This window comes from Coenobita brevimanus, chromosome 113, assembly GCF_032717465.1.
Source record: "Coenobita brevimanus isolate Jiangsu-jjx chromosome 113, ASM3271746v2, whole genome shotgun sequence".
NCBI lineage: Eukaryota > Metazoa > Arthropoda > Malacostraca > Decapoda > Coenobitidae > Coenobita > Coenobita brevimanus.
In genome coordinates this window covers 11,494,110-11,504,135 of record NC_137066.1, presented here as the reverse complement: position 1 = coordinate 11,504,135, position 10,026 = coordinate 11,494,110, and the positions used below count along the sequence as shown (strand labels likewise).

At 42.9% G+C, this 10,026-nt stretch overlaps 1 protein-coding gene across 1 annotated transcript; it reads left to right on the top strand.

Annotated features, from left to right (window-relative positions):
- The first annotated feature begins 8,477 nt into the window (after positions 1–8,477).
- LOC145418259 (uncharacterized) lies at positions 8,478–9,689 on the top strand. Its single transcript, XM_080286704.1, has one exon. It carries the CDS (start codon positions 8,478–8,480, stop codon positions 9,687–9,689), a length of 1,212 nt encoding a protein of 403 aa, XP_080142830.1.
- The last annotated feature ends 337 nt before the right edge of the window (positions 9,690–10,026 follow it).

The following is a 10,026-nucleotide window of genomic DNA, read 5'->3' as shown; positions in this document are numbered from 1 at the left end:
GATGGGGTATTTGTGGTGAAAATGATGAATGCAAAAGTTTGAGTGCTTTAATCACTATTTTCACTCATATGTGTGTTAGTCTCTGCATAATATACAGAGTAGTTCTGGATAACGAAGTGGGATGTAGAGGAAGGTTTAGCATTGATACCTCGACTGCACGAAGGTTATTATGGCAGGAAATCATTTTTTTACCAAGCTATAAGCATCCCCTAAATATGACACGCTATAGTCTAACTCACATCCACTTATGACCAGGTACATCCGGAAACAGTTTTTGTCCAATAATCTGACCGGCCCAGCTGCGGGCTGGATGTGCTAACCACTGCACCAGCGGCCGTCCCTTAGGGTACAGTTCTCACGCCACTGATGGAGGCGGCAAAAATAATAAGCGTCATCCCATTGACAGAGGGAGGCACTATGTGTCGGCAGCCTCACTCCCTGAACGGTTAACTCCCGCCTTCCTCCCCCATGGGTGAGTGGAGGGAAGGGGAGGTGAGGTGGAGTGGGGAGGGGTGAATTCGAGGTGAGGAGTGAGATGGGGTGGGGAGGGGAAAGCTGGTGATGGAGGGTAAGGTGGAATAGAGGAGGGTTGACCTGAAAAAAAGGAGGAGTGACTTGAAGGGGGGGGACGGGTGAGACAGGGCTTGGAGGAATAAGTAGGTGAGTGAAGGGCTGAGGTTGTGTGGGGAGGGGTGAGCTTGATGCGTAGATGAGAGGGTAGCTGAGGGGAAGGGATCCTTTGCTTTTTGGCAAAGGAGATTCGTAACACCTCATCCTCAGAACATTATTGCCTAATTATCATTATCTCCTACGTCTTGCCTCCTCTGTGAAGCCTCGACAGAACCACCTCCAGTCTACTTCATTTTCACATACTTCCTTCACTATCATAAACACTCACCTTCATCTTCCTTTCTCTTATCCATATAATCATCCCTTCACATTTTACAAATTAAAAAAAAAAGTTTGCCTCTTCTAACATTACCCTCAGTCGCACTTCTAACTTTCTTGGACATCCTAAGGATATGCAGTCATTGTACACGTCCCGACATATTATAATGTATTCATTTTTATCTAATCTGCAATTCCACATTTCACCCTTACCGCCCTATTACGTAGTACACTTTAATATCTGAGTGCACGCTACTGGAGCAAAATATGTCAATGATGAAAAGACACTGATAATTTATAGCAAGTCCTCGTTGTAAATTACTTTTTCAACGTTCGATTTTGGTATTAGTTCCACCCTAAAACAGAGGCAATTTGTCTTTTAGAATTATATTGCTGCTTATAAGTTGGTCGACAGATTCATCCAATTTACAGAAAAAAAAAGTTTTATTTCGAAACACATACAGTACGGTACTAATAATAAATACTGTCTAGACAAAAAAAAGTTAAGGTATAATATGCAAAACAAATAGCTAAGAGGGAGGTGTAGGCTACTGGCGTCTCCTATGCCAGTGGGGAGAAGAAGGAGGAAGTCTTAATTAATGCGTCTTGATTATGCAAATGTCATTACGTAGTCAGTCACATTTTGCTGTTTCCAGACATAAAACTAAGGACAGCAACGCGAGCTCGTCTTGTTGTTGCTGTTGTTGGTCTTGTTAGCGTATTCTTTGATCCAAACCTTCAGGCTACTAATGTTGCAACACTCATTATCACAAAGTATCGCTCATGATCCCTCCCCACCTCCAACAAGAATATTCTACCTAATCCCATCAATTATTTTGTTCCCCAATCCTATTTCTTTACCCCTCTTCCCCCATTGTGGTTTAAGCTTTCACAATATTTTAAATTAAACATTCACTTGCATAAAGCCACTGATCCTACAATACCCATTATCATTGGATGTGTTTTCCTGTCCCAGTTCCACTTCTTACCAACAACCCACCCCACCTCACTCTTCTCTTTGCTCACCCAGTCCATCTCTTTACTCCCGTTACAGCTTCATAGCTAGGCGCAGGCCAGGAGATCGAAGAATGCACTTGTTACTGCCACACTCTTCCCAAGAACAAGACCTAAAGAAAAATGGAAAATAATCCTTTGCAAGCGCGTGGGTCGATCCTGAACCTCCCTAGCTAGACCCAGTAATGTACCCATGTTGGCTGTTGGTTGTTACATGAGTCAGCATTACATCCAGATACGCAGGTATATTTTTGTGTGAAAAGCGACATAGCGAAATCAATTTTTGTCCAAGAGCCATGGTTTGAAGGAGTTGAGGAGGAGTAGCCCATTGGATGGGAGAGATGGGGAGGGGTAAAGGGATGAGAGGAGGCGAGAGGAGGTGGGTAAAGTAGGAAGGGGAGAGGATTGAAGGATGAGGAAAAGAGAGGAGGGAGGAGAGAAGCATGAGAAGAGGAGAGGGTGAGTAATGTAGGGAGTGAAGGTTAAGGAAGGGATGGAGGGGAAAGGAAGGGTGGAGATGAGATGGGATGCCGGGTAGAGGATGGGATGGGATGGAGGGTAGGAGATGGGATGGGATGGAGGTTAGGAGATAGGACGGAATGAAAGGGATGGGATGGGAATTGGAAGGGATGGAGGGGAGGGAATGGGTGGGTGGAGAGAAGAGAGGCAGGCGGGAAGATAAATGACCTTGGTACCAATTGCCACAAAGTGATACGCGGCTGAGGAGAGCCCTGTTATCCCTTTTGAGTTCAAAGATGTCATTTTGAATTTATTCTTGTAGCTACAACACGATTTTATTGAACAGTGGAGGACCTATAGTAGTGAAGGGATAAAAGTAGGCTGTATCCGACTCCTTCAGTTCGAAAAGTGTCTTCAAAACTGAAACAAGCACAAAAGTACTAGATGCGGGAGGTTCAGGACCCTTCAGTTGATGCTTTGGTGTGTGTGGTGTGATGCGGGTGATTTTGTTTGGTGTGGTGTGGGTTTTTTTTTTTTTTTTTTTTTTTTTTTTTTTTTGGTGTGGTGCGGGAGGGTGATTTTTTAAATTTTATTTATTTATTTTTATTTATTTAGTTTTTTGGTGTGGTGCGGGAGGGTGATTTTGTTTGGTGTAATGCGGGAGGGTGATTCTGTTTGGTGTGGTGTGGGAAGGTGATTTTGTTTGGTGTGGTGTGGGAAGGTGATTTTGTTTGGTGTGGTGTGGGAAGGTGATTTTGTTTGGTGTGGTGTGGGAGGGTGATTCTGTTTGGTGTGGTGTGGGAAGGTGATTTTGTTTGGTGTGGTGTGGGAAAGTGATTTTGTTTGGTGTGGTGTGGGAGGGTGATTTTGTTTGGTGTGGTGTGGGAAGGTGATTTTGTTTGGTGTGGTGTGGGAGGGTGATTTTGTTTGGTGCGGTGTGGGAAGGTGATTTTGTTTAGTGTTGTGTGGGAGGATAATTTTGTTTATTGTGGTGTGGGAGGGTGATATGGAGTTTGGTGCGAAGTGTCGTAGTGCATCTCTAAAGACGCTACAGTCTACCGGAGTAGTGTACTTTGGATTCAATAATAATTGTTAAGGTTAGACAGACGGACTGAGCTTCATGAGATGCTCCCACACCAAAAATCTTCTGGTTGAGCAAATGTTTGAATAGAAACTTTTTCTCTGATGTAAAATGGTCAACCGTATCAAAACGAGAACTTTACTTGTTTCATTTCTGCTTAGGAGAGACTTTTCGAATTTTGTATCCTGACAATAAACACACTTACAGTACAAGGGAATAATGTCTTCACTGCACTGCAAAAGCAAGAAGTACAGTTACCTATTTTGTGCTAGTGATCTCTGATTTTATTCAATCATGATATGCACACGAGCTGTCTTATATCAACTGAAAGTTTCAGTATTTATCACTTCTTTAAAATGCACCGTTTTCAAGAGGATGCTATTAGACACAGGCAGTACTGATACAAGAAAGTATATCCGTCCTACCTGGCTCCTATGACTGAGTCTTAAGTGAATAAAATCATTTAGCCTTTCCTGGAATTAAATGATAGAGCTGTCACGATCATGACAGTTACAAATCCACTGTTCTCGTAAGTGATGTGAGTGAACAGATACCAACAAATACACAAACAATATCATCAGAACCAGAGGAATGTCGGGTCCCTCTGGTACTAAGGTCACTAAAGAACTTCGTCATCTGCTATTCCTTCATGGCTTAAGGCTATGAATTTTGAACCTGAGATAAGATCCAGATTTATGCTTAATTAGCAGTGATACCAGGATTGGTCTGGCTATCCACGTTTCGTGCAACTGGCGTAACCATAACACCATGGACAGCATCCACGGCCTACTCAGGATGATCTGTCCCAGGCCTCACATTCTTCAGCTTGGTTTCCATCTACAGCGTATTTACTTATCTATTCACTCCAGTTTTACGTCTTATTCATTTATGCTGGTAAACTGTGTGCATGGTGTCGAACAAACTAGGGCCAGTATCTATGTAGTTATTAAATATTATGCAGTTATCTTGTAAACTGTTGACATATTTTTTAGGGGTCGACGATGAGGGCAGCAACCCCTCTTCCTTTAACATCAAAACTAGTTTTTTGCTTGCCAGGTCGGTGCTGGGGGTTGGTGGCTGCGTATCCATTACTGTAGTTTCTGTGGCACCATATACTGTCGCTTCAAACTTTGACCGCACAGAAATAAGTCATGAAAATGTTATTGAAAAATACCGTTCAATTCCCTTGGCATGAGAAAATCTAGTGCTCTGTCCAGCTGATATTGTTGACCTTCCTCTTGGCCATATCTATATTTATCTATACCCATGTATACTGTATATTTAACATCCTAGCTTGAAAAAATGTGGCCTAGTATAGGAAACAAACCAACAAAGATAATGTTAACTATTACATCGAGATTAAACTTCTCGTTTAACCTGCTATCCACAAAGCCTGACCAGTTCTTAGTTAATGCTTCAGACAGATTTTAGCTACTAAAAGAGGCAACAGCTAATACATATTACCCATGTAGGGTCCTGTAGAGCCCGGGACAAGGAAGGCTGGAGGCTAGACCACAGTAAGTCAGAATATAAGCCGTAGGGGACAACGGAACGTTCTTATCTGTAATTACGTGTTGGAAAAACGCAAACTCTAAAGAGTTTTAATTGTTGCACATTGACCCCAGAAGGACACATATCTCCATGCCACTTAGTTTTTTTCAGTAACTCTCTACGTCAACCCCACATACCTTTCTGGCTGGAATATCCTTTCGTGAAAAAGTAAGTTTTATTGAAAATGGTGGTCATATCTGTAAGCCTTCTCGTCCACCCGACGTAACCTGCCAAGGCCGTGTAGTTAACTTATTGTAACGAATAAGTATAATAATGAACAAATGGATAAAACTCCTCTAACAAATCTTTTCATTTTTTTCTTCTTCGGTGAGGATTTGAAGCTCAACGGGAAACTTGAAGTCTAAACAGTTTCATTTTGTTGCTGAAATGATGTTATTCCTGGATTTATGTTAACAAATATCAAACCACGCGAAGTGGGAGAGCTCATCGTTATTCCGGGTTTAGTCCTAAGCGGCTTTGGTGAACTTCCACGTCTCCCATCGTAACTCTCGGCATTGACCTCTTGAATCAAAGAACTTCTTTTATATAATATTCTTCCTGCTGCCAGACGATTATATTCAGCTTAGGTGGGCCTTCAACCCCGAGAACCTATGTATATTTCATTCTTGCTATTTCATGACGATTTCTTAATTACAGAGGAGACATCAAATTGGAGTGGCTTTATATTTCATTCATTAAACCGCAAAGCGACCTGCATGAGCCGGAATCATAAATGATTTGAAATAACAAAAAATAAACGCAAAAACACAGCATCGGGCAAGAAACATTATGAAGCCCGAATTTAACTTTACCATTCTCAAAAACCCTGCCTAATATCAATTAAAATTCTAGAAATAACACGAATAAAATATACATCGTCGGCATTAAGGGGTTTAATAAGGCATGATTAATAATTTCTGCCGTCCACACATCCACATCATCACCGTCATCCATTTACACTACATTCATTACCTTACCCACACCACTAAGAGCAAACACAATCGAGGTGATAAGTCACTGCTAGCGCCTAGATTTGTTCACACACACACACACACACACACACACACACATATATATATATATATATATATATATATATATATATATATATATATATATGATATCTGCTCTCTGTATATATATATATAGAGAGAGAGCGTATATATATATATATATATATATATATATATATATATATATATATATATATATATATATATATATATATCTGTCATCTCATCAGCCATTTGAGTGTCCACTGCAGGACCGGCCTATTCCGACCGAAGTGGGGACGATACAGCCAATGTATCTCTACCAAATGGAATTAGGCTGTCTGGTAGAGATTGTATGTAGGATGAGAAGTGCTTGTAAGTGTAATTGTAGTGTTGGAGTGGCTTTGGATGTGTGTGTAGTCTGTGAACCACGTGTACTCAGCCCACACAAGCCGATTGGGTGCAAGCATACTTCATAGTATGCGACACTGGTTCAACTACAGCACACCTTATGTCCGCCAATGCAGTACATGGCCAGAAGAACGCTCCCAAAGTTTATGACTCTGGCGGGGCGCGAACCCTCATTCTTCCGTGTACGAAAATGCACACTTTACCACTGTACCACAAAGGCTCAGTCGGTAGAGAGGTGGCCTGCAGTCCTACCGGATCCAGGTTCAAATCCCCACTGTGGCAGGGACCAGGTTAAGGATTTGAAGTTCCTGAAATCAGACTTTACTGATCTACCATAAGACCCGCCGACATGTCGTAAAAATACCCCCGCTAATACCAATACTCCAGTCCTGTATGAGACGGCCCTAGCATGTATTCAGTATGGACGGTGGGTGTTAGGGCCGAAGTGGTGACATGTAGAGAGGTGTATGGGATGCGGGAGGACTACTGGCCTTGAAAGCAGGCTGTGAAGCCTATGCCCAGTGTCGGAAACTTATTATATATTTATATATATATATATATATATATATATATATATATATATATATATATATATATATATATATGTGTGTGTGTGTGTGTGTGTGTGTGTGTGTGTGTGTGTGTGTGTGTATCAGAATTTCTGAGTGTATTCTATCAAGACACCAAATGTTAAAATTAAAGTAATAGGAGTCTCTTTTAATGAGTGGGGTATAAACTGACTCCCAAATTCACCTGTTGTTATCTTCTTTATCCTAGCTAGCTCCATTTGAAGTGGCCAAATTTTATACGATACTTAGCTACTATGCATTTCAGCGGCTGTGTTACCTCGATTTTCTGGGTTTTCTCGGTAACGAAGTGTTGGATCACTATTATACTTGGTCACAGTTTATTTCACACCTAGCGCTAATTTCTGACTGCATAGTGCATTACCAGAAATGTATGAGTAAGCTACATACTCTTGACAGTTGAGAGAAATTCCCGATATCCAGAGACAGTATTCGGACACAGCCATCACTACGTCACTCCTTAGACCCCACCCACCTCTCTCCCCCTACCTGTATGATCCCTCCTTCCTTCTATCACTCTTTACCCCCTCCCTCCCTCCCTCAACCTCCCCCATTCTCTCTCTCTCTCTCTCTCTCTCTCTCTTTCTCTCTCTCTCTCTCTCTCTCTCTCTCTCTCTTGGATTCGTAACTTACGGTGCATGCTGTATTCCTGAAGTATATAGAAATATGGTATACCAACATGCATGCGTCATTTTTGTAAAGTGAAATAATGTGGAATTAAAGCCTTGGGTACGGTAATGTGGAGGGTAATAACGAGCGAGAATGATGGCAAACAGATGGTTTACTGGAGCTGAGCAGTTTGAGGTGTTGCGAAGTTACATGGTTTGTTAGACGGGTTTGTGGCTGCACTCTACAGTAATACCCCAGAAATACAGGACGTTGGCTCCAAGGATTAACAGTATGGCATATAAGTTACGTCATTGTCCCCGTGGCTGCAGGAATGGCAATGTCATGCGGCTTTTATCCTTGTTTACCAAGGAACAGAAAGACAATGGGCTGAGGTTCAGTTTGCACAGGTGCGTGTCGTTTATAGCTATATTACTGCAACCCATTCATTCCCATCACTAACTTGATGAGTGATGGGCTCCATATCAACGGATACGCATAAACTATCTATACATACCCGAACATGGGTAAAGAAATTGCCATATGATCCAATAATACACCATATAAGGTATTCACTTGGTTATAATACAGCACATCATGCATTTTCACATATGGTGGGTGGTGTAAGAAATTTAAGGGTTAAGGACAGAAGCCACCTTCATATGTGTGTGTGTGTGTGTGTGTGTGTGTGTGTGTGTGTGTGTGTGTGTGTGTTTTATTTATACATTTTCTTTGCCAAGGTTTCGTTGTTAAAGCGGTAATGGATCAAGGTGAATTTTGTCTCCAGCCCTGATAATACTTCACCAAAGGTAAAAGACATATCACTAACGTTGTAATATTGACCTATCACCAAGCAGGCCGTATGACAGGGTTGCCTATGCGGTCGGCATGAGCGTCCGCGCGGTGAGGACGGTGGAAAGGCGGCATCGCGCCACCAACTGCGAGGCAGGGACGGCCCAGGCACTACCACCACCACCACCTGCAACACCTCCCACAACACCGGGTGGATTCGACAGTTTCACCGTAGCGGCCATTCGTCGCAAAGTCCATTCAAAGTTCGCCGCCAAAGAAGTTATGACTATTGCTTCCCTGACGGAGGAGCTGATGATCGACGGCATCATTCCGATGGCAACCTCTGATACGTCGGTGTGGCGACTCCTCCACAATATGGGATTCCGCTATAGGACATCAAAGCGGACTATGTCTGTGAGGAAGGAGTCCCTGGACGTTGTATGCCAGCGGATTAATGCTCTCAGGGCACTCAAGCAACACAGGGAGAGAGGGATGCAGGTGGTGTACCTTGACGAGACATGGTTCACCACCAGGATGCACCACAGCATGAAGTGGGTGGACACAACGCAACCTGCCACAAGCACCACGTACAGCCGTCACGTGCCCCCCGGAGAAGGGGACCGCTTTGTGGTAGTTGCAGCCGGCACCGCTGATGGTTTTGTGGAGGATTCGTTCCTGTGCTACCACACCAAGACAACCAGCGGTGACTACCACGGCGAGGTTAACGGGGAGCTCTTCCTTCGTTGGCTGACATCACAGCTCCTGCCCTCGCTGGCTGAACCATCTGTGCTTGTATTAGACAATGCGCCATATCACAGCCAGCAGATGGAGGAGAGTCGTTGCCCTACCACTGCCACCAGGAAAGCTGACCTCATTACATGGTTGGAGAAACACAGGCTGCCCTTCCCGCCACACGCGACACGGCCTGAGCTCCTGCTCATATGCAAACGGAACCGTCCACAGCCACAATACATCATCAACAACACCATTGGAATGTGGGGTCATGAGGTCGTCCGCTTGCCACCAGCCCATCCAGAACTGAATGCCATTGAACAAGTATGGGGGCACATGAAAAGACACGTGCACTCGTCCTTACAACACTTCACTCGGGCAGACTTGCAGGCCAGGCTGGAGGAGGCAAAAATGGGTGTAACGGCCGAGGTGTGGGCAGGTGCGGTTCGCCGATCACAAGGCTTTGAGGAGGAGTACTGGGCCACAGACAACATACACCACAGCATAGATCCCGTCATCATAAACCTCGACAGCGATGATGAGGAAGACTTGTTCTTGGAAAGTGACGTGGAGTAAAAGAAAGGTTATGCTGTGCACTCATGTTGTCATCACTTGTCACCTCATCATATATCTGCTTCCGCTCACAGTGTATTTTGAACTATGAAATACTGTTCCATATAACCTGTAGTTCTCTTTCTTAAAAAGTTATCCCATGGATTAATTTCCGTTTTCATTTCTGTCCTAAAAAGGATTTATAGATATATATTATACACAATAATACTAATAAAGATAATACTAATACTAATAATAATGTTAATAACAGTAATAATAATAGTAATAATAATATTATTAATATTACTCATAATAAAAATAATAACAATACTAACGGTAATACTATTACTATTACTACTAC

Bases quoted from the DNA above. Each gene is read 5' to 3' on its own strand.
- LOC145418259 (XM_080286704.1), top strand. From the start codon at position 8,478: ATGAGCGTCCGCGCGGTGAGGACGGTGGAAAGGCGGCATCGCGCCACC.